At 44.4% G+C, this 25,848-nt stretch overlaps 1 protein-coding gene across 2 annotated transcripts in view; it reads left to right on the forward strand.

Moving 5' to 3' along the window:
- Positions 1-25,848, forward strand: part of cerk (ceramide kinase) — a 102,032-nt gene that overhangs the window by 65,774 nt on the left and 10,410 nt on the right. For both annotated transcript variants that reach the window (XM_072471466.1, XM_072471467.1), the window contains exons 6-12: positions 2,068-2,213; positions 7,554-7,628; positions 9,317-9,469; positions 10,707-10,812; positions 11,926-11,999; positions 19,932-20,137; positions 22,525-22,733. In XM_072471466.1, coding sequence (XP_072327567.1) covers positions 2,068-2,213; positions 7,554-7,628; positions 9,317-9,469; positions 10,707-10,812; positions 11,926-11,999; positions 19,932-20,137; positions 22,525-22,733 — 969 coding nt within the window. The remainder of the gene's footprint in view (positions 1-2,067; positions 2,214-7,553; positions 7,629-9,316; positions 9,470-10,706; positions 10,813-11,925; positions 12,000-19,931; positions 20,138-22,524; positions 22,734-25,848) is intronic.

Here is a 25,848-nt window from a genome sequence, read left to right on the forward strand (position 1 = left end):
CTGGGAGTGAGTTACAAGTTGCTCTTTTAAATTGGCCTGAGTTGACTCTCTTCCCCACCCCCCTGCTTTTAGATCAAGGTGACTGACACTTAACTGCCAACCAGTTATGTGAGTGGGTGGGGCAGCCCTTGTTAACCTTCACTGCACAATTCTAGATTAATTTAAACTCCTGAAATTTAAAAAGGAACAGTCTTACCGATTGGATTCAATTCCCACCTAGCTTCAAATTCCCAAACTCACTCTTTGCTGTCTCACTCTGGCTGTGTCTTCTCTGGCTCACTGGGATAAAAGAAGTGGTCATGCGTGCAGTAAAGAAATAAAAGATGTGTCTAGATCAGTTGTGAATGGCTGGTGTGGTGACTTGGCCACAAAAAGTTGGTCGAAACATGTTGTGAAAGTTAAATCTTTAATATATAAAAATAATGAAGTTTGAAATACAGTATGGACTCCAGAACAGAAGCAACTAGTTAAACATCAAAATAACAATGATGGAATAGAATTGGAACTAACGGCAGTTAAATACGAATATACACCCGCAGCAACAACTAATGACATCACAGCACTTGCTGATGACTTCAGCAATAGATTTAAATAAGAAGATGTATAATAACACTATAACAGCAGATCATAACTTCTGCCCCATCTTGTGTGGTGTTTTTTGTGGCGGTTTGTTTTTTTTCTCTTCTTTCTTAATCCCTTTACTTTGCATTCGGAAAACTGCTATTCGAGCACCTGCATAATAACCACATTTTATATATTCATTTATTATTATGAACCAAACTCTTTTGACAAATGACATGTTGGAATCTGGTGTAATGCAAACTGATATGTATACCGAATTTATCTAAATTTAATGTTCAAAATTTCCTGTTGATTTTTTTTTTCATTTATTCTATTTCCAAATACTTACATTTAACGTGCACTAGCTTATCAACAAAAAAGCACAATTTTTGAGAACCTTGGGTATTCTACTTTTAATGGCTTGTCGTGAAGCTCAAGTTTATGGGATTTTTGAAAATAGTGGGCGGGTTCTAACGAGAAGGTTTCGAAGTGTAATTTGTGCCGGGTTTTGCTGGGGGTTTTTCTGCCGGCGAGTTCCCCACTGCTATTTAATGACACTTAGCCACTTTTATGGACCCTGGCGATTTTCTCACCGTTTTGCCCACAATTTCATCACTGGAGTGCTGAACACGGAGATTGGGCCAGCATTTTGAAAGTGTGCCCTGATCTCTCGGTGAGCTTGTGGGTCCCCCCCACCCATGGGCAATGTGTCACTCCCCACACACACAAATGGGCACTACTCTCTCTCTTTCCCCCCCCCCCCCCCCCCCCCCAAGTGAAGCCACTCTGCTATGGGGTTCCTGAGGCCCCCGCACCCTTACAGCACACCCCTCCCTTCCAGGGCTCCTACTCTCCTTTTCTGGGCATGGCTCCCTCGGGCCCTGATCCTTAGTGGCACCTGGGCACCCTTGCATTGGCACCCTGGCAGTGCTCCTGCTGACTTGGCAGTGCGCTTGGCAATGCTAGAATAGCATTGCCTAGGTGCCAGAAGGGCAGTGCCAAGGTGCCCACATTCCAGGAAGAGGGCTGAAGGGCTCCCTGCCCTGTCCCTGACCACCCAGGGGCCTCCAATGGCCTCCCCCTCCCAGTGTGCTGTTTCACCCGGTCCACGTTTGTAGGGATCAGTACTGAACGGCGCCCGGCTGGGAAGGCTGTTAGAAGCCGGGAGGTCAGTAAATACCATGTGAATAGGCCTTAATGGTTTGCGAGTGCAGCTTGGTCACTCCCATTGTGGGCGAGCTCCTGATCTCGACGCCTCGTGGGACTTGCGTAGATCCCGCGAGGCGTAGTGTCTGCCATGAAGCCCACTGGAGGCTTCACCTGGCATCTACTGGCCACATTGTGCTCCCATGACGTGGCCGGTAGATCTCATCCAGTGTTTGGATTAAGTATTACAGCATTATATGGTGGAGGTTATAAAGTGTGATAAATTTAACACTTATTTGCTATATTGACCATATTTTGATCCAAGTATTGACATGTTTTTATATATTTTCTTGTTGGTAGGATTGTTTCTGTTGGTGGAGATGGAATGTTCAGTGAGGTAATGCATGGTCTGATTAGCCGGACACAAATTAATTTGGGTGTTGATGAAAATGATCCCAGAGCTGAACTAGTGCCATGTGATTTGAGGATTGGAATTATCCCAGCAGGTGAGAAGCATATTTCTTCAAAAGTAAAGCAAGTGGAAAAGGTCAAAATGTTCTTTAAAAGTTAAATACAAAATACATCGGATGTTTCCACTTATAAAATCTACTTGCTGAATGTAATTGCTAAACCTGCGTTGGTTAAATTTGAAGATGACATTTTAACTTCCTTATTTGTCACCTTCATTTACTGCTCTGTAATGCAAGCCATAAACTGTAGAAAATAAGGAAATGTAGGAGAGACAAGGACCCAGAGGGCATAATCTCAGAATAAAAGGTTGTCTATTTAAGACTGAGATGAAGAGGAATTTCTTCTGAGGGTAGTGAATCTGTGGAATTCTTTACTGCAGAGGGCTATAGAGGCTGTGTTTTTAAGTATGTTCAAGATTGACATACAGATTTTTAATCAGTAAGGGAATCAAGGGTTATGAAGATAAGGCGAGAAAGTGGATCTGAGGATTCTCACATCAGATCAGTCATGATCTCATTGAATGGCGGAGCAGACGCGATGGGCCGAATGGACCGTTTCTGCTTCTACGTCTTATGGAACTATGTGCCTTTCAAAATATTTGTGTCATATAACCTGCCCATTCTGCACAAATATAACCCCACTTCAGGGTGGCCGCTCCGGTTTTCTCAGCAGCAGTAGGGTTTCTTGGATTTTGCAAATTAGAGGTGTGCATAGTAACTGACTTTGTTTTGAAGAAATGTTTTCTAAAATTAATTGCAATATCAGGATAACTCAAGTTGGGAATGGGTTAAAACAAATCTTCTTTATTTCATTCTATTCAGCATCTTTTTTCATAAACTGAAAAGGCTGCCTGTCATTCTTATTTTACAGTAATAGCTCCTTTAGTGTTTCAGGTAGAAATGGGCAAGTCAATTAGTGCTGGAAAAGTGAATTGCAGGCGATAAGGAAAATCACTCATTTTAGATTGCACCAATGTGGAAGGTGAAAGAATGCTTCCAGAAATGGTGTATTTGCATTGTTTCGAGGTACATTCGCACTGCAGCTATGATGCTGAATTCATGCAAAACAGTCAGTTTTTCATTAATGGTGCTCTTTCATATTAATAGAGCCTAAATCTGTAGTCATAGACTGACCTGATGCCAAAATGAAGTATAGTGTGGCTTTCGGGAGAAAATGTAGCTTTATTCCACTCTGCAATGGTGTCTGTTCAGACCGTGACACTCCATGGGCGGAATTCTCCTCCCGCCACGCCACCCCGGCGCTCGCACGTGATTCTCTCCCCCCCCCCCCCCCAAACTGGCGCGGCGAAAATCACGGCCGTTGGGAGAATCGCCGTTTGTAATGGGCGAGCAGTGATTCTCCAGCCGGATGGGCTGAGCGTCCTGCCCAACACGACAGGTTCCCGCCGGCGCAGTCCACACCTGGTGGCTGCCGGCGGGAACAGCGTGAGAACGCTGGGGGGGTGGCCTGTGGGGGGGAGGAGGGGGGCCTCAAAAGGGGTCTGGCCCGCGATCGGTGCCCACTGATCGGCGGGCCGGCCTCTCTGAAGGAGGACCTCCTTTCCTCCGCCGCCCCGCAAGATCCATCCGACATCTTCTTGTGGGGCGGCCTGCCGGAGGACGGCAACCGCGCATGCGCAGGTGACGCCGGCCGCGTCATTTACGCGGTGCTGCTTTTACACGGTGCCAAGGCCCGGCGCGCATAGATGACGCGGCGCTGCTCCTAGCTCCCCAGTGGCGGGAGAATAGGGGGCTGGGAGCAGCCTCCGACGCCGGAGTGAAACACTCCGGTTTTCACTCCGGCGTCGGGACTTAGTCTCCCGATGGGAGAATTGCGCCCCATGTATATTTGACAAGCTTATACTCGGGAAGTTTAGCATCAGTCTAAAATGTTATTGCATCAATGTAAACATCATTTGTGAATACATTGTCGGGGAAATTAGTATCAGCTTAAATTGGCTGAGATATTTTCTGATCAAAATTCCAGAAAGTGAATGGTCACTGCTTTGGAACTTTAAAAAAAAAAAAAAAAAATCAGATCACCCAATTATTTTTTTCCAATTAAGGGGCAATTTAGCGTGGCCAATTCACCTACCGTGCATGTACTTTGGAACTTTTAAGCTAGCATCAAGAAATTTTATGTGAATCCGATTTTTGTAAATTCTCTGTTCAGTTGAAGTGAACCTCTTGTCTGTGTTTTTTCTAGGTTAGCATTCAGCAACTGCTGTTTTCCTATTTTGTTTTATTTTGATTCTTTACCTACAATGGTGGTTTCTTGTTATTGAACTGTTTATTGAAACTTTGGTGTATAATTTGCATCTTTTAAATTTTAAATGTAATAAACCCTCAGGGAACAATATTTTGTTTAAAGATTCAATTTGACACATCATGATTAAACAATTCTAAACTCTCTTAGCCAAAGTCTTGGGGAGGTTTGCTGCTCTTTAAATATACCTAATTGCTGTCATAAAATACCTAAGTGATAAGATAATTTGTTCTCTTGGAAGTGGTCAGTCATATTCACTGTATATTTTAGGAGAAGTGGTCAGTCATATTCACTGTATATTTTGGGAAGACCCAGAAAACTCTATGAATAAAGTGGGACTGCTTTTATTATATCTGATGCTGGAAGTAAAATTAGGTTCCTATTCTAGTATGTCTGCAATATGTTCTCCTATCAACTCATCAATCCTGCTGGAGTATTGCCACACACTCATTAACGTGAGAGTTAACCCCTACAAATTATCATGGCATTTTCAAAAATATCATAGGCTTAATTAAATTTGAGTACTGGGATTCTAAACGTATGAAATGACATGTAGATTGCATGAAAAGTTGCTGTGTTATTTCTCGCGTGATAATTTACACTTTAATGCAAATCCCTTTTTCAGATTACACTCTGAGAAGTCGCTGAGGCCCCATTGTTCCTTTTTCTACTCCTTTGTAATGGATTTTTAAATACTCAAGTACGCAGCAACCAACATGTTTCTGACTGCTTATATAAGCTTTCTAAACTAATTTTTCACAAAGTTGCATTAAAGAAACAACTTTTGTCAGTTTTGTGCTTCTATGTATCAACCTCAACCTACAGAAAACTTATTTTATCTGTTGCCACTTTTAGAAAAGTAAAATCCAGGCGAGAATTCACGGTTTCTGTGCTAAAATAAAACATAGTTTATTACCACAATCTGAAAATCCTTTTCAACTGAGAACAAAAAATATGTATATTTTATTTGCATAGTCCTGAGAAATAACCTATCAAATTTCAACTGGCCACCAGCCAGTTCAGCTATTGCGGAATAGAATGGAGCCAATTGTATGAATCTTAACATAAGAATAATTACAAATTGAAGAAGATTGCAAGACAGTAGAGAGAGTCTCTGTATACGGCATAATGCCAAAATTGCTGTTGTGTCACTTCCTTGATACTGCACCTTTGACAAGTTTTTTTTCTATCAGGGAAATGTTTAGCACAGGGCTAAATCACTGGCTTTGAAAGCAGACCAAGGCAAGCCAGCAGCACGGTTCAATTCCCGTACCAGCCTCCCTAAACAGGCGCCTGAATGTGGCGACTAGGGGCTTTTCACAGTAACTTCATTTGAAGCCTACTTGTGACAGTGATTTTCATTTCATTTCATTTTCCTGTGTTATGCATTGTGATTCACCTTGAGTCAGTCTGAAGATTCAAATAATGCAGCTAACCAAGCAAGCCACTTTGCATTGCAAATTGAGTAACAAAGTTACACATTTGTAGGATCATGTTTGCTCTAAACAAAGCCCCCAAAGCACAAGTCAGGAGTGTAATGGAATACCCTCCACTTGCCTGGATGAGTGCAGCTCCAAAAATGCTCAAGAAGCTCGACACCATCCAGGACAAAACAGCCCATTTGATTGCTACCCTTTCCACAAACATTCAATCCCTCCACCACCGGCGAACAGTAGCAACTGTGTGTACCATCTACAAGATGCACTGCAGTAACTCACCAAGGTTCCTTTGGCAGCACCTTCCAAACCCAAGACCACTAACATCTAGAATGACAAGAGCAGCATATACTGGGAACCCCACCACCTGGATGTTTCCCTCCAAATCACTCACCACCCGACTTGGAAATATATCACCTTTCCTAAATTGTCGCTGGGCCAAAGTCCTGGAACTTCCACCCTAACAGCACTGTGGGTGTACCTACATCTCGAGGATGACAGCAGTTCAAGAAGGCAGCTCACCATCACCTTTTTTTAAAATAAATTTTAGATTACCCAATTAATTTTTTCCAATTAAGGGGGAATTTAGCGTGGCCAATCCACCTAGCCTGCACATCTTTGGATTATGGGGCCAAAACCCACGCAAACACGGGGAGAATGTGGAAACTCCACATGGACAGTGACCCAGAGTTGGGTTCGAACCTGGAACCTCGGCGCCGAGAGGCTGCCGGGCTAACCCACGGCGCCACCGTGCTGCCCTTCACCATCACCTTCTGAAGGGCATCTGGGGTGGGCAATAAATGCTGGACTAACCAGCGGCACCCACATCCCGTAAATTAATTTTTTTAAAACACCTGTGGAAATATTAAAGATCTTTGTTTTTAATAAAAACTGGCTAAGCATTTCCAAGAATATAATTCTGAGTAGGCCTAGGATGTCTCGAGAACATATTAGACACTGTATAACTTTTGGTAATGTTTGTGAGCATTGTGGAAAATGTTTTTTTTTAAGATGTGCATTTTCATTTTGCCTTGCAAATTAGGTGAAGCACTGCAGATGTTGTATGTTGACTGAGAAGTGCCAAACTCAATTTCTAAGCAACTTCTCAGTAAAATAGCAATGTATTTTCCTTTGTAAAGGCATTGCAAGCAATCTTTTGCACTCTTGTGTATCTCTTCACTTACAACCGCCTTCCTCCTCCTCACCCGACTTAGATTTGTCAAGGCTGATGGCCTGGTCAATTGATAAATTTAACAAGACAATTGTCATCATTCATCGTCACCTAGTAAGCAACATGTCTGTCCAAACATGTGTATAAAAAATAATTATTTTTACAAACATTGAAAGCCCAATGTTTCCACTTTATTTTTACCACTGGCAAAAGAATATTTTCCATTGTGCAATTTAAGACATTGTGCACCGTTACCCATGATTTTCTGCCTTTTAATTTTAATGGCTGGAAAATTGATGGAAGTGCAACCATAATTATTGCATGGATGACTGGCAAGGTTCGCAACCCTTTACTGTAATCTTGGAGTAATCAATTTCTTTACTGGAAGTGAACATATAAGATGCCTAACACATTTAATCTGCTGTCATCAATAGGAACTTTGCTCTTGCAAGAAAATATAAGAAATAGAAAATAATCCTGTAAGCAAAAATTATCTCTTCTAGGTTCAACAGACTGTATATGCTATGCAACAGTTGGAGCAAATGATCCAATGACATCTGCCTTGCACATTATTGTAGGTTGGTATCTTGACTATTTAATGTAATCTGAAAATACTTATATCCATTAAACATGGGGAAACTTTTAATCTGCCTTATCTGAACAGTTCATTTTCATCAATGACCCTTTGGCTGCAACACTTGAGTGCTATTTGCCCTGGGTCTCCCTATTTGTGTTTTGTCTCCTTTCTGGACTATTGTGAGGAATGATCAAAAATTGTAAGTTTTTGCACCAACAGCTACCTTTTCCTGTGTACGCACCATGGATAGTGCAATCTCAATTTAAGCATTATTATTTATCCTAAGATGTTGCAACCCATCTGGAATTGTAGTTCTAATTTTAAAAAGTTTTATTGGGCTTTGAACTGCAAATAAATTGCCAGATGGTTATCGTTTAAAATATTTGCACTTTAAAAGCTCCTTAAGTGAGTCATTGGTCTTGTTTATTCAAAAATTATTGTTGTTTTTTTTGGATTGGCCATCTCTTTTTATTAAAACAGTTAAAAAATCTATACAAGGTCAAACACTAATTTTGTGTTGGAGAAACAGGATACCCTCCCCTTAGTACCAACGTACAGGGAGGTGGGGTAGGATACTCTGATTATTAAAACAGTTCACAGCACAGTTGTACGAAAAGCATACGGTACAAGCACTAAACTTTGCACTGGAGAGACCAGATACCCTCGCCTCTGTACCAACAGAAGGGAAAGGAACTGAGTGTGGTGGGGAGAGAGGGGAAAGGAGGGTGGTGGGGAGGGCCTAATAGGACGCTGCCTGACCTATCCACGGAGGCAGAAAAACAAAAGAGCACCCCAAAGGGGGTGAATGTCGACACCGTGTCAGGCACGAGTGAGCCCTGCACCCCACTGCAGAGAGCCTCCTGTGCACCCTATTTCACATCGGTATACAGCTTTAAAGCAAATTGGCTGATGACTGTGTTATAATGATAATGTTCAATCAGTGGTTATCAGAATTCTCCCAATAGTAATTAAAAACTGAATATTATCTAACATAGCAACCATCCTTTTAAAAAGACAGCTTGTCATCTCTTACTGGTTTCATCAGGCCTGGAATTGAAAATTTACAAACACCTGCTGATCTTCAAATTTCTGAGAACAGATTAACCTTTAATTGACCTCAGGACCTGCAGAATCATTCTAAAGTGGTGCTGAACCACTTCCAATGCCGAGATACCCTTTGAGGTTTGGTGCCCCAAACTGAACACAGTAGCCAGTTCTCTGCAACAGACCCTTTAAATTGATTTGTGCCTCTTGCTATTTTTTAAAAATAAATTCATACTGCATGCATTTGACTACAGAGCCTTTCTTCATTTACTGTTTTCACGTTGCCCATATGCCTACTGATGTTGTTTCTGGCAATTAATGAACAGGAGGTTGCAATTAGACCTCGACTGGCGGAAGGACTCCAGCTTAACCTGTCTCTTTCCCTCCCCTCCCCATGACACCTCTCCACCCCTGCAGTCCCACATCATCCATTAACACCCAATCAAAAGTTTCTATCTAAGGATCTTTGAAAAAGAAGTTTAATTTCCCGATCTATCAGGAAATTAAACCATATTAATAATATAGACATGTCAAAATTTAACATGGACATAATTATTCCTTCGCTACTCTTTTGAAGGTGAGCATTATGTAACATTTCTTTCAAGAGATAATTGTTGCATTAACGTCATTTTCCCTTTTTTTCAGGTGACTCTCAACCCATTGACGTCAGTTCAGTTCATCATAAAAACATGTTTTTGAAGTATTCAGTATCTCTATTAGGGTATGGATTTTATGGTGATACACTGATTGACAGTGAAAAGAACCGTTGGATGGGTCCATCGAGATATGATTTTTCAGGTAATTTTAATCTATTATTGTACATTTAAGATGTGACATAAGATCTTGCCCAGTTATGGAAATTGTGTAATTGTGCAGCTCTGAAAGGAATGGCATATATGTGTCCTCCTGTTCTTATAATTCCCCTTGTGACTGAAAGTGGCCTTTGTCCAGTTGTTTGTCTCCAGAATAACACATACTCTGACAACAAAATGGATCTCCATATTATTATTTATTAGAGAGTTAACATCACCCGGTCTGCTGTCTCACCTCATCTGTAGGTGAAAAGCTCATCCATACCTCTTAAATTCAACTATTCAAATGGGTGGCATGGTAGCACAGTGGTTAGCACTGTTGCTTCACAGCGCCAGGGACCCGGGTTCAATTCCCGGCTTAGGTCACTGCCTGTGAGGAGTCTGCACATTCTTCCCCGTGTTTGCGTGGGATTCCTCCGGGTGCTCCGGTTTCCTCCCACAAAGTCCCGAAAGACGGGCTTGGCAGCTGAATTGGACATCTTAATTCTCCCTCAGTGTACCTGACCAGGCGCTGGGGCGACTAGGGGCTTTTCACAGTAACTTCATTGCAGTGTTAATGTAAGCCTACTTGTGACAATAATAAAGATTATTATTATTATTACAAATCCTCTCCTGGCTACCCTAACGCCTTGCACTCTCTGTAAACATAAATTCATCCAAAACACTGGTGCCTATATTCTAACTCGCACCAAGTCCTGTTCACCCACCATCCCTCTGCTTTCTGGCCTATATTGGCTCCTGGTCGAACCATGTCTTTTAAAAAAAATTCTCTTCAACATTTTTCAAATCCTTCCATGGTTTCTTGTTTTCCTGCCTTTATAACCTCCAGGCCTTGGGTCCTGCCTGGTTTCTCCGGTTCTCCAGTACTTGCCTCTTCCACCATGCTAATTCTCTTCACTCCACCATCTAGCGACCTAGACCCTAAGTTCTAGATTTCCCACACTATAAGCTTCTTTGCCTCTCTGCATCTCTCCCCTCAATTAAGACACACCGTTAAAATCTATCTCTTTTGCCAAGCTTTAATCACCCATCTTTCATTTGGCTCCATGTCAAATTTTGTTCGATAAATTGCTTTGCTACAATAGAGGCATTATATTAAAAAGGAAGTTATTGTCACTTTTGCCATCACTGTTAAAGCCCAGCATCTGTGCAGCAAAATGAAATTTGACTTGTATTCAACTCAAAGTCCTATCTTACACTGGTGTCTCCTTGTTTATATTTAGGTTTCAAGACCTTTCTTTCACACCACTGCTATGAGGGAACAATTTCTTATTTACCAGCAACTGAAACAACTGGCAGTCCAAGAGATACAAGCCCATGTACAGCTGGGTAAACGCCCTGGCATTGCATATTGTAACCCTTCCTGAACCAATGTGGATATTGCACATTTATTTTGACGAAGTTTGATCAGTTTTCTCTGTTTCTTTTCATGATTCAAATTGTATTAATTAACAAACTTGCCAGGAGATTCTAATAGTTGCACAAAAATATTAATACGTGTAATCAAAAACAATGATTTACCATCATTAAAACAAATATATATACTTTATAAAATCATGAATATGCATTAACGATTTAAAAAATAATCAAACCAAGCTATTCTGTACATGTTCACTGGTTCTAATAGCAAAGCTTTCTGATGCCAGTAGTAAGTACATATTACTGTCCCAGATTTTGCAATTGGCAAACGGCGCTCAGTTAATGCATTCCTCCTTTAACTTTGTACGCTTTTGCGCTGCGACGTGCAGATATTAAGAGTGTCAAAACAGTGCAACGCTCTCCACAGAAGACCTGGGACCTGTGTGAACAGGGAAACAACTGTATTGCTAAGCAATCGGGTTGAAGATTCCTCCCTGATACGAACACCACAGGCACTACATATGCAGACACAGTCTAACCCAGGCAATGTCAGTTTGAGTAATCCCAAACAATGCACAGAAAGCAAAATAAGAGAAAGAAAGACAGGATGAAGAAGGACAAATTAAAAAAATGTTTTTCTTGTTGTAACTTTCCAATAATTAAAATTGAAAGGGATGTGACCGCACACTTTTAGAAGTAACTTTTTGATGCCAGAGAAGGTGTTTGGGAGGAGTCAGACTTGTATCTCCATTTCAAAGTTAATTTGCCCCTGAATTGTCAAGTCCTAACTTTCCAAGTTTATTTCGTGGGTAACTTCAGACCATTCTGTGTATATGATGCCATGTCTTTTGGCAAGATACAGGTTATTAAAGGCTGGACAGCAATTTCTGACTTCCAAACAACTATGCATGTGTGAAAGCCACTCATTACTGTCCAGTTCACTTACTGATCACCTCAATATGTCTTCCACAGAAATTCAGATTGTCTGTATTCAGCAGAACTTGCCAGTGATGCGTTTTCTTCAGACTTGGTGAAAAACCTTTAGTTATTGTTTGATCAAATATTGGGTATTCCTTGTTTCAGGTGTCATGTCTGCAGATGCAGTGGACAACAGTTGAGACTATCACAAAGAGAAAGGAAATTCAAATTTATTGATGGTGAGATCTGAAATGTTTGTGGTCAGATTAATAATTTAAAATGTAGTTTAAAAATCTTGTGTCTAGTGTATGTAATGTATGAGGAAAATGTTATGCCAATTGTTATTGTCAAACTTGTTGAGTGTGCTGAGTGCAAGTGTTTAATGAGAGCGGGTGACTTTTTTTATTTTTGAAGTGCTGGTCTCTGTTGGTGTGAATCCCCATTTGTGCCAGCAATTTTGAGTCAATGGGTAATTTTTTGCACATGCTTTGCTGCCAGAGGTTTCTGTTTTGAATCACAGAATCACTACAGTGAGAAGGAAAAAAATGTATTTAATTCCAAACTTATACAAAAGGTTACAAAACATAAACAATTCTGGGAACAAACTTTCCAACTATACAATTTGTACAAATTTCTCACTTTTTCACCCCCTCCTCCCTGCTCCCTCACCCCCCACGTAACAAACAGCTCTTCAAACATGGCCATGAACATCCCTCACATTGCCTTGAAGCCCTCCGCTGAACCCCTTAATTCGTATTTGATCTTTTCCAGACAAAGAAAGCCATAAAGGTCACCCAGCCAGGCCGCTACCCCCGGTGGCATTGCTGACCGCCACTCCAATACAACAGAATTCTTCGCTGAGCAATCAGAGAGGCAAAGGCCACAATGTTGGCCTTCCTCCCCTCCATCAGCTCGGACCTCATGATACCCCAGATATCGCCACCAAAGGGTCTGGCTCAACCTCTCCCAATATCCTTGTTAGCGCCACAGATGCGCGCGCTCTCTCTCTCTCTCTCTCTCTCTCTCTCTCTCTCTCTCTTTCTCTCTTTCTCTCTCTCTCTCTCTCTCTCTTTTTCTCTCTCTCTCTCTCTCTCTCTCATCCCCCCGCAAATCTCCAATTTTTCGCAGCCCCAGAACATATGAGTGCGATTCGCTGGTCCCCACCCACTCTTCTCACACTTGCCTGCCAAATCTTGGATGAACCCACTCATTCTTGCCCGAGTCATATGTACCCTGTGTACCATCTTGAACTGTATCAGGCTCATCCTTGCGCACAAGGTCACATTTAGTCTTCGTAGCGCCTCACTCCATACTCCCCGGTTTATCTCCCCTCCCAGCTCCCCCACCCATTTCTCCTTAATCTTCACCACCTGCTCACCTCCCTGTTCTCTCAGCCACCCATCTATGTCACCGATCCTGCCTCCCCTTCCACATCCGGAAGCAGCAGTTGCTCCAACTGGGTGTACCTCGGCAACCTGGGGAACCTGTTCAGCGCGAAGTCCCTTACCTGCAGGTACTGAAACTCACTTCCTCTTGGGAGCTCTACCCTCTCTTTCAGTTCCTCCATACGAGCAAACCCCTCTTCCAGGTACAGATCCCTCACCTTAACCAGCCCACTTCTCTCCACGTCCTATACATGCCATCTATTTCCACCCCCCCCAGCTCGAAACCATGGTTTTCACACAGTGGCGCCAGCACCGACATCCCTTCTATCCTGAAATGCCTCCTCAGCTGGTTCCAGACCTTTACTGTGGACTGCACCACCGGGCTCTCCGTGTATTTCCTTGGCGCCATTGACAATGCCACTGTCACCGTGGCTCTCAAGCTGGACCCCCAACAGGATTCTTCCTCCATATGAACCCATTCTGCCCCCTCACCTTCTCCACGTTCGTCACCCAATAATAATGTAGCAGGTTTGGCAAAACCAACCCTCCCTTCTGCCTCTGTCTCTGTAACAGGGTCCTCTTAACCCCGGCACATTCCCTGCCCATACAAAGTCCGAGATGATACAGTTTTCGAAAGTAGGCCTTCGGTAAAATGATCGGGAGTGCCTGGAATATTCATCTTCACCACTTGGACCCTCCCTGCCAGAGTCAGGTGCAGCGTGTCCCACCTCTTCAGATCCTCCCTAACCTCCTCCACCAGCTTTGATAGATTCTATTTATACTGCATCGCCCATTCCCTCACTACCTGAATCCCCAAGAATCTAAACCTGTCTCTGGCCACCTTAAATGGCAACCCACCCCCACTCCCCAGGTTGGTTTGCTGCCCCGACTCATTCACCGGGAACACTTTCCTACTTTTAACTTGTATCCCGAGAACGCCCAAACTTCCCTAACAGGCCCATGGCCCTTTCCATGATCTCCAGCAGGTCCAAAATAGTAGGTTGTCTTCATATAGCAACACGTGATGCTCCCTTCGTCCCCTCGCCACTCTGCCGATCTCCTAAGAGCCATTGCCAGAGGCTCTATAGCTACCGCAAACAACAGTAGTGAAAGCAGGCACCCCGGCCTTGTTCCCCTAAGCAGTTCAAAGTTCCATGAACCCATGTCATTGGTCCGCACACTCGCCATCATATAACAGGCACACTCATGTCTCAAACTTCAACCCAACCCAAACCTTCCCAGGACCTCAAACAGGTACCGCCACTCCAGCTGGTCAATGCCTTCTCCGCGTCCATGGACGCCACTACCTCCAGTACCTGGGCTCTCGACGGGATCATGATCACGTTTAACAGCCACCTTATATTACTAGAACGTTGCCTGCCCTTTACGAAACCTACTTGGCCGTCCGCAACCATCCCGGGACACAACGTTCCATCCTTCCCGCCAGCAATTTAGCCAGCACTTTCAGTAGCAAGGTGGTTAGCACTGTCGCTTCACGGCGCCAGGGTCCCAGGTTTGATTTCCAGCTTGGGTCACTGTCTGTGCGGAGTCTGCACGTTCTCCCCGTGTCAGCGTGGGTTTCCTCTGGGTGCTCCGGTTTCCTCCCACAAGTCCCGAAAGACGTGCTGTTAGGTAATTTGGGCATTCTGAATTTTCCCTCTGTGTACCCGAACAGGTGCTGGAATGTGGCGACTAGGGGCTTTTCACAGTAACTACATTGCAGCGTTAATGTAAGCTTACTTGTGACACTAATAAAGATTATTATTATATTAACAGCAATATGGGCCTATACGACCCACATTCCAATGGATCCTTCCCCTTCTTTCGTATTAATGTGATCGTTGCCCGCGTCATAGTCTCCGGCAGCTCCCCCTTCTCCAACGCCTCATTAAACGCCCTCGAGATGCGGTGCAGGTTTGTCGCAAACTCCTTATAGAATTCTGCCGGGTAACGACTGGGCCCCGGAGCCTTCCCCCACTTCATACCCCTTATACTGTCCAATACCTCCCTCAGACCCAGGGGCTCCTCTCGTGTCTGCCTCTTCTCTTCCTCCAACTGTGGAAACACCAGTTTGTCTAAGAACCGTCCCATGCCCTCCTCTTCACCCCCGGGTCCGCCCTGTACAGCTCCTTGTGGTAATCCCTAAATACCTCGTTTATCTTCCCCGTCTCTGACACCAGTCCGTAGCTTCAATATTTCCCTGGACGCAGCCTGCCTCCGTAGCTGATGTGCTAACATTTGACTCACCTTCTCCCCGTATTCATACTGCGCCCCTCTTTCCCGACATAACTGTCCTACCGCCCTCCCCATCGTCAACCTTTCAAATTGCCCCTGCAATTTTTTCCTCGTTACCAATCCCTCCATGGTGGGCGCCCTTGAGTCCTCCCTATGTATCTCCACTACCTTATTCATTCGCAGTTCATATTCCTCCCTCCTTTCCCTGTCCACATGTGCCTTGAATAAGATAATCTCCCCTCGGATCACCACTTTTAGTGCTTCCCAAAATGTGGCCACCAACACCTCCCCGTTTTGGTTCAATTCTACATAATCTTTAATCACAGCCTGCACTTTACCACAAAACCCTCTTTCTGCCAACAACCCCGAATTGAGCCTCCACCCCAGTCTCTGCTCCCGTCCCGATCTAAGCCGAATCTCCAGCCAGTGAGGCGCGGTCCGAGATTACTATCATTGGGCAGCACAGTAGCATTGTGGATAGCACAATTGCTTCACAGCTCCAGGATCCCAGGTTCGATTCCGGCTTGGGTCACTGTCTGTGCGGAGTCTGCACATCCTCCCAGTGTGTGCGTGGGTTTCCTCCGGGTGCTCCGGTTTCCTCCCACAGTCCAAAGATGTGCAGGTTAGGTGGATTGGCCATGATAAATTGCCCTTAGTGTCCAAAATTGTCCTTCGTGTTGGGTGGGGTTGCTGGGTTATGGGGATAGGGTGGCGGTGTTGACCTTGGGTAGGGTGCTCTTTCCAAGAGCCGGTGCAATCTCGATGGGCCGAATGGCCACCTTCTGCACTGTAAATTCTATGATGATCTATGATACTATCCCCACGTATTTTGCCCCCTCCACCCCAACCAAAACCTCCCAGCTCACCACAAAAAAGTTGATTCCTGAATACACTCTATGCACAGGTGAGATAAACAAATACTTCCTTCCCCCTGAGGTCTTGAAGTTCCACGGGTCCACCATACCCATCTTTTCCAAAAACCCGTTCAGTTCCTTTGCCATTCATATTCTATCCTTTGACCTGGGGCTCGACCTATCTACTCTAGGCGACAATTAAAATCTCCTCCCATGACCAACTGGTGCGTGGCCAAGTCCGGGATCACTGCCAGCAACCCCTCGTAAAACCTACATGGCCCAATTCGGTACAGGGCAGGTTGTTTCCACTGGCGGGTGAAAGCAGAACTAAAGGGGCATAGCCTCAAAATAAGGGGAAGTAGATTTAGGACTGAGTTTAGGAGGAACTTCTTCACCCAAAGGGTTGTGAATCTATGGAATTCCTTGCCCAGTGAAGCAGTAGAAGCTCCTTCATTAAATGTTTTGAAGAATAAAAGGATTAAGGGTTATGGTGTTCGGGCCGGAAAGTGGAGCTGAGTCCACAAAAGATCAGCCATGATCTCATTGAATGGCGGAGCAGGCTCGAGGGGCCAGATGGCCTACTCCTGCTCCTAGTTCTTATGTTCTTATACACATTCACCAGTACCATCGGCGTCTCTTCTAATACTCCACTCACTATCACAGCTCCAATATTCAGACCTTGTTCCCCTCCCATTCACAGTTGCGTTTCTCCTTGGCCCACTGCACAACCTTCTCTTTCTCCATGAATTTGTGGAGCCTCATGATCACCGTCCGCGGTGGCTCCCCAGCTCTATACTTCTGCCTCAGAGACCTGTGTTCTCTGTTCACCTTGGGGGTCTTGTCTAACACCCCCTCTACCACCACCCAGCCAGCATCCTCAAAACGTACCTCGTGGCACTCGCACCTTTCACTCCTTTAGACAGGCCAACTATTAGCAGATTCTGCCTTCTCAACCTATTTTCCTGCTCCTCCACCTTTGCTCTCAATGCCTTGTAAAGGTCACCTAAGAGCCCCACCTCCGCCTCCAGTGCCACCATCCGATTGCTGTGGTCCCACATTCACCCTCTCAATCTCTCAGATCAGTGACCCCTGTGCGTCCAAGCATTTCTCCACCCTCTCCATTGATCTGTTCAGAGGTGCCACAGCCCCTTCGATGGTCTTCGAACGATCCTCCTGCATCTCCTTCCTCTGCTGGCGGAACTCTTCCTTGATGAAGGCCACCAACAGTTCCATCTGGGGCTTTGCTACTTGCACTGACCCTTCCCCCGCCGCCATCCTTCCACTGGGTGCTGCACGTCAGGTCCCTTCCAAATCTTTGGCTACGTCCTTCACCTTCTACCGGATTTGGTAACCAGCAGACATACCACCTCCGACCTTCAGTTACGCTTTTCTGTCGAGGTTACTCCCGATTTTGGGTAAAGGTAGCTCTTTTCTACATCTTCAAGCAGGAGCTGCCCTGTGTGCGCCCACACACCATGGCTGCCATCACTCGAAGTCCAAGAACACCCTACCTAGGCCCACAACCCACCCTATCACCCCGTATCTGTGTGGGTTCCTCCGGATGCTCCGATTTCCTCCCACAGTCCAATGATGTGCAGGTTAAATGGATTGGCCATGCTAAATTATACCTTAGTGTCCAAAGATGCGCAGATTCGGGTGGAGGAGTGGGCTTGGGGAGGGTGCTCTTTCAGAGGGTTGATGCAGATTTGATGGGCTGAATGACCTGCACTGTAGGATTTATGTGGATATTAACATGCACAGATTTCTGCATGCAAAAGGTTGGGCAAAGGTTATAAGCACACATGCAAGTCAACAAACTGGTAGGGTAGATGAAGGCCATGTTCCTGTGAACTGTTAAAATTAACAATATAAATGTTCTTGATTTCCCAAGCAGCTCTTTCCACTGGCCCTGTGCTCCTTTTCCTACCCATCTCTGGCTGTCCTGCTGCCTCCCAACAATCCTGACTCCTCGATCCTGTCAATATTGCGAACACCAGAACTGATGGGGTGGCGGATGTGCTGATTTGAGAGGGGAGAAGGCGTCAGAGTGGGTGGAATTGGAAGGGGAGTGGGGAAGGGGAACTAGAACGGAGTGGGAATATGAGTTGGAAGAGCCACTGTAGCTATTCAGTAATCATTTTAATGTTCGAGGAAGCTGTGGATACTCATCTGGTCAGTTGCTTCTCTGGATGTATATTAATAGGTAATGGGGCCATTCCTTTGAGAATACATCTCGCTGCTAGGCCTCAGACACGAGTTCGCTGCTGGAGCCACGCTGCAGCTGGAATAGCATTGTTGCTAACTTTTAGTTGGCTCTTAATTCGTAATTTGCTCTGTTTGTTTAACCTTTGCTCAAGAGTCGCCAGGTATCTTTATGATACCGCCACGAGGTTCAAGTTCAAGTACTGATCAATAACTCAACACATCAATTAGTAAGATTCAAATCAAAACACATTTATTGTATACAGTAAGTCACTACTTATGCATATAACTCTACTTTCTAGACTATTTCTATCACTAAAAGGCCTATTCTTAACTTTGGAATTGGCCCACCAGGCCAGGGGAACAAATGGCCTTTCATTCAGGTCCTGAGTCTGCAGGATTCAAAAGCTGGTATGGACTTGTAGCTAGGAGCGCCTATCTCGTAGCGAGCGTTGACTGGAGACTTACTTGGTTGGTGCAGCAGCTGGGCAGTTCACTCTCAGGGGTTGATTTGCGTTGTTGAGTGACCCTGCCAAGATGACAGATTTGAACTTGGGGCTCTACTTTATAGTCCCCAGGGGCTTCCCGCCCTTCGGGGCGGACCCCGTACCTGGTTCCAAGTGATTGGACTACGTTCTTATCACTTGGATCTATTTCTCCACTACTGGAGCCGTTCCCTGATCGCTGGGTGGTCCCTGAGTGTCCGTTGGCCTTCCTTTGTCTTGGCTCCTGCTGGCGCCGAGGAGTCTGGCTTGGCCTTATTCACCTGAAGTGTATCAATTGTGCCTGGGAATCGCTCATTACTATGCAGATGGCTACTGGTTTCAGTGCTGTCTGGTTTTTGCAAGTTCCAATACACAGGATTTCTGCACTTGCTCGTTTTTGCCTGTGTTGGTTGAATTTCCCTTTAGTCTTTGCGGTTCTCCATTTTAAGTCGGGAAGTGACCAACCCAGGTGGCTACAGCATATTCCCACTGCAGCCTATGGGCAAGGTAAGAATGGATTTTTTTTTGGTAGTACGTTCATGAGCACTTGAATTAGTCCTGTGCAAGTACAGTGATGGCTTTGAGGAAGTGCTATTACGAGCAATGGGAACTCTCAAGTTTGCTCATGATTCCCAGCAATTACCCACAGGCTCATGCACCTACAGCTAACGACCAGTGCGATTGTCAGCCAATCACATGACATCTCTAATTACTGCTCATTCACTTACTTTGCGGATTCCCTGAAACATCTCTGGACCCAGTTTGAGAACTACTGTGCAGCATATGAGAAGAATTGATAGTTATTGCTCTCCCAATTTGAATCAGTGACACTGACTGAAATTATTCATTGAGAGCATCATCATTTCCATCTGTGATATTCCCCATTTCTATTCCCCTTTCCCCTTAGTGTCTAGGCTGTAAAATGATAAATTAATATATTGGTACAGATAGAAGATTTTGTCATCTGGGCCTCACTGGATTATGTGAACATTTGTTTCTCTTTATTTTAGAAGAGCAACAACAGTGGAAAGTGATTAAAGGAAAGTTCCTGGCCATTAATTCAGCAAATATGAGTTGTGCATGTCCAAAGTCACCCAAGGGTCTTTCACCGGCAGCACACTTGGCTGATGGAACCATTGACCTTATTTTAGTCCGCAAATGTTCAAGACTCGGTTTCCTGAGGCATCTTATCAGACATACAAACAGTGATGACCAGGTATAGATCTATTGGACTTTTCATTTAATGTTATGTGCATAGCAATATAAAATAGCAACAGCCTTATATCTTCACAAATTTTTCAATCTGTGCAATGTATATTATTGTATAATGGTCCATCTTCTACTTGAGGAAAAGCATTTTCTTTCATGTTGTCTTATTGGGAAGATGTTGACGATTTGACAAAATTAGCAAGTTGAGACTAGGGCAGCACGGTAGCATGGTGGTTAGCACAATTGCTTCACAGCTCCAGGGTCCCAGGTTCGATTCCCGGCTTGGGTCGCTGTCTGTGCGGAGTCTGCACGTTCTCCCCGTGTGTGCGTGGGTTTCCTCCGGGTGCTCCGGTTTCCTCCCACAGTCCAAAGATGTGCAGGTTAGGTGGATTGGCCAGGATAAATTGCCCTTAGTGTCCAAAATTGCCCTTAGTGTTGGGTTGGGTTATGGGGATAGGGTGGAGGTGTGGGCTTGGGTAGGGTGCTCTTTCAAAGAGCCAGTGCAGACTCGATGGGCCGAATGGCCTCCTTCTGCACTGTAAATTCTATGGGAAAAAAATCAAGATGAGTGGATACTAAAATTAAAACCTTGCAAATGCTGGAACCTAAAACCAAAAGCATGCAGCAGGCTATACAATCAAGAGAAAAGATTGGTTAATCTTTCAGATATCAGGGTTCTGAGGAAGCATTTTGCACTCAGTTGTGTGTTTACAGATGTTTAATGATATTTAGCGTTTCCAGCATTGCCCATCTCTTTAAAATCAATGTAGACATAGCATTCAGCTGTTTGGTTTGCAGTGCTATCATGTAATCCATAACATGAGTCAAACCAATTGTTATCCTTTTGTGAGGCAGTTTGCTTCTCTTTGATAATGTTGGATGGTTTGGATTTAAGCCCATCATTGACCAAACGGGCTGAGATTTGAACTCAGGGCCTCCTGTTTACTAGACAAGCGCTTTAACCAACTAAGCTACGGCACTGATGTAAACATGCAAAATGAAATTTAGTTGAGTTTAATTAAAATCACAAATGTGAAAAGATTCAAATTTTGTATTTAAAATGTTTAAAGAAGCAGTGTATAGAAAACGGGTTTACTGAGTACTTACTTTTGTCTTTGGGACCATACACACATTCTAACGTTGAGTATATAGATTAGCATCACATCCACCACCTCCAACATCCACTCCCTCCTCCACCAATGCACAGGGTCAACAGTGTGTACTATCCACAAGATGCACTGTAGCAAAGCACCAAGGCCCCATCGACGGCACCTTCTTAATCCATGACCTCTACCACCAAGAAGGACAAAGGCAGCAGATGTCATGGAACATCACCAACCACCACCTACAAGCTCCCCTCCAAGCCACACACCATCTTGACTTGGAACTATATCACTGTGCCTTTGCTGTCAGTAGGTCAAACCCTGGAACTTCCTTCCCTATCCGCACTGTGGGTGTTCCTACAACACATGGACTACAGCGGTTCAAGATATTGGCTCACCTCCACCATCTCGAGGGCAATTCAGGGTAAAAATTGCTGGTCTAGCCAACGATGCCCACATCATGTGAATGAATTTTTTAAAAAGGATTTGTATTTAATACAATGCGTAATTAATACCCTCTGTTTGCTGTTGCTCCAAAACTGGGAGGATATTTGGTTTGACCACATTTATAGTCAATTGCTAGGCCTTTAAATGGTCAGGCTTGCAAAACCGCAGGGCGGCCCGGTGGCACAGTGGTTAGCACTGCTCCCTACGCCACTGAGGACCCAGGTTCGATCCCGGCCCCGGGTCACTGTCTCTGTGGAGTTTGCACATTCACCCCGTGTCTGCGTGGGTTTCACCCCCACAACCCAAAGATGTGCAGGTTAGGTGGATTGGACACGCTAAATTGGAAAAAAATATTTGGGTATTCTTCCAAAACTGCATATTTCTGCAATATCTTCACTGTACTGCTAATGACTGTTAAAATTCCAAGAGAACTAATCTGAAATCATGTTTAATGGCATGGATAAAATGGAATTGTTTTAGTTTAGGCTTTGGCTTAGGAAAAAATGGAATGCATAACAAGTTATTCACAAAGTAGTATCAAATAATAGCTTGAAGATGCATGTTAGTCTCAGCAATGTAACACCAGGATGTTTCATTGTTAAAGTGGCTGAACAGAATGAAACCTTATTACGCACAACTGGGAAAAGTCATCAAATATGTAACATCTTTAATTTGATATGGTGCTAAGGTACAGTCATGGTGTGTGAGAAAACTCACTGCAGAAACACTTCTGTATTGAACTTCTTAATAAGTGTTCAAATTCAGTATTTATTCAAGTACTTTTTGAGAAATCTATGTATTCAAAAGTGTTAACATTCACAACATCGTCCTTTATATCTTTCAGTTTGACCTCGCATTTGTTGAAGTTTACCGAGTGACGAAATTCAAATTTACACCAAAGTATTGTGACGAGGAGGATAGTGATATCCAGGATGTTAGTAAAAATCTATTTGGCCAGATCTGTCGGGATCATCCCAGCTGCAGCTGTGCACAGTTTCAGAGCAGTTGGAATTGTGATGGAGAGATAATTAAGCATGCAGCCATTGAAGTGAGGTAGGTGTTTATTGTCTGGTAGGTTGTCCAAGTCTGTCAACCAGTTACACAGCAAGACTATGGGGTCACTGACTTCATGAAAAATTAATTTACCACTGTTCACTGATGTGTGATGCAGTGACAAATCGCAATGAAATGGATATTTCACATTTTCATACATATCATATGGTTAAAAATGATGTGCCTTTTGAAGTTTAAATAGCTAATTTACTCTTGTGCCTGATGTGTATTCAATATAATTGGCTCTGCGATCCAGTGAAATAGTACAATCACTTTGCAACATAGACCTATCGCTCATCATAGACTTTGCGATATAAACTTAAAAGCACCTGGGATGGAGAGACGCATCATTTCTTAGATGAATGCTGACTAACACAGGCAGAAACCCATTTGTCCTCAAATTTTTAATTTCCAAGCTAAATCATTGATAAATTCACACAAGTTGTTTGCATTTACCTGCTATTGAATGTATATTTTCTGGGGAGGCACAGTGGTTAGCACTGCAGCCTCACGGCTCCAGGGACCCGGGTTCAATTCCGGTCTCGGGTGACTTGTGTGGAGTTTGCACTTTCTCGCCGTGTCTGCATGGGTTTCCTCCAGGTGCTCCAGTTTCCTCCCATATTCCAAAGATGTGCAGGTTAGATGGATTGGCCTTGCTAAATTGCCTCTTAGTGTCCAAAGGTTAGGTGGGGTTGCGGGGATGGGGTGGAAGTGTGGGCTTAAGTAGGGTACTCTTTCGGGGGCCGGTTTAGACTCAATGGGCCAAATGGCCTCCTTATGCACTCTAAATTCTGACATACTTTCCTCGGGGACACACTCTATTTATCTACATCCTCTTATCTAAACCCTGAAAAATGTAAGCAAAGATTGGAAAGAGAGGAGTGCTATGAAAAATAAAGGGTTACTAAAGGAGGTTAAAAGGCTTAAATCATGCACAAAGTAAGGATATTATGCTTCAGTTAAACAGGACAATGGTGAGACCACACCTCGAATACTATCGGCAGTCCTGGTCTCCTTATTTAAGGAAGGATGTAAATGCTTCGGAGGCAATTCAGAGGAGGTTTACTAGATTGATACCTGGTGTGCGAATTGCCTTATGAGGATAGAATTGGAAAGGCTGGGTTTGTTTCCATGTGTTTAGAAGAATTTGATTGAAGTGTATGAGATCCTGAATGGTGCTGACAAGGTAGATGTGGAAATTATGTTTCCTCTTGTGGATGAGTCCAGGACTAGAGGGCAGTGTTTCAAAATTAAGGATCGCCCTTGTAGGACAGAGTTTTTTTCTCTGAGGATTGTGTGACTTTGTAACGCTCTGCCTCAGAAGGCAGTGGAGAAGGTGGGGTCATTGAATATTTTTGAGACTGAGGTGGATAGGTTCTTATTGGGCAAGAGAATCGAAGGTTATCATTGGTGGACGGGAATGTGGAACTCCACACAAACAAATCAGCCATGATATTGAATGACAAAACAGGCTCAAAGAACCAAATAGCCTATTTTGTATGTTCGTATCCTCCATTATTCCATTACTGTTTTTCCTGTCAGTCTTTGATTCAATTTTACTCTGGAAAGATTACTACTTATCCCATTGAAGTTTGCTGTCTTCCAATTTAAAAATTTACTTCAGATTATTTCTTGCTCTTCTCCACTAATCTAAACCGTATGATTATAATGATCAAGTGTTCCACTATAATCTCTCTCATCTTGAAGCGGGACAAAGAACCGGAGAGCTGTGGATTGTACAGGCCGGTTTCCCTTTTGAATATAGACGCTAAATTGCTGGCAAAGATCTTGGCCACACGTATAGAAGATTATGTCCCGGAGGTAATCGGGGAGGATCAGACGGGATTTGTGAAGGACAGGCACCTGACGTCCAACATTAGACGGCTCCTGAATGTTATAATGATGCTAGCGGAGGGGCTCAAGGTTGAGGTGGTAGTAGCTATTGATGCAAAACAGGCCTTTGACTGGGTGGAGTGGAAGTATCTATGGGACATTTTAGGCAGGTTCGGGTTTGGGCAGGAATTTGTGGATTGGGTCCGGTTGCTATACCAGGCTCCGGTGGCGAATATAAGAACCAACCAGGTCCGGTCAGAATATTTTAGTCTCTGTAGGGGGACAAAACATGGTTGCCTGCTCTCCCCATTACTATTTGCCCTGGTCATAGAGCTCTTGGCAATGGCCCTTAGGTCATTGAATGTTTGGCAGGGGATAGTGAGAGAGGGGGGTGGAGCACAGGGTCTCTCTCTACGCGGACGATTTACTGCTTTATATCACACCCATTGGGGGGGATGGTTGGAATTATGGGGACACTGGAAGAATTTGGGTGGTTCTCAGGCTACGTTAAACATGGGAAAGAGCGAGGTGTTTGCGATTCAGGCACGGGGGCAGGAAAGGAGACTGAGGAAGTTACCTTTTAAGGTAGTGGGGAGGAGCTTTAGGTATCTGGGGATCCAGGTGGCTAAGGATTGGGGACAGCTCCACAAGTTAAATCTGGATTAAGCGGTCGATCAGATGAAAAGGGATTTCCGCAGGTGGGACATGCTCCCGCTGACACTGGCGGGGAGGGTGCAGACGGTGATGATGACATTCCTCCCGAGACTGCTGTTTTTTTTTTTCAATGTCTCCCGATTTTTGTCCCGAAGGCCTTTTTTAAGGAAAATGAATGCAGCGATCTCGGGTTTTGTGTGGGCTGGTAAAACCCCAAGGGCGAAGAAGGCACTCCTGGAACGGGGCCGCGGGGAGGGGGGCTTTACCCTCCCGAGTTTTATTAATTATTACTGGCCGGCCAACATATCGATGGTCAGGTAGTGGGGGAGGGGTCAGTTTGGGAGTGAGTAGAGGTGGCATCCTGTAAGGGTACGAGTTTGGAGGCTTTATTGACGGCGCTCTTGCCGTTCTCGCCGGTTCGGTACTCCATAAGCCCAGTGGTAATGGCAGCCCTGAGGGTCTGGGGAAAATGGAGACAGCACATGAGATTGGAGTGTGGGCACCGATCTGTGACAATCACCGTTTTGTTCCGGGGGCTGCATGGGGGCTTTAGGAGGTGGCAGCGGGCAGGGATTGAGAAATTTGGGATCTCTTCATTCAGGAGGGTTTCCCGAGCCTGGCGGCATTA

Source organism: Scyliorhinus torazame, chromosome 13 (genome assembly GCF_047496885.1).
Source record: "Scyliorhinus torazame isolate Kashiwa2021f chromosome 13, sScyTor2.1, whole genome shotgun sequence".
NCBI classification, from domain to species: Eukaryota; Metazoa; Chordata; class Chondrichthyes; order Carcharhiniformes; family Scyliorhinidae; genus Scyliorhinus; species Scyliorhinus torazame.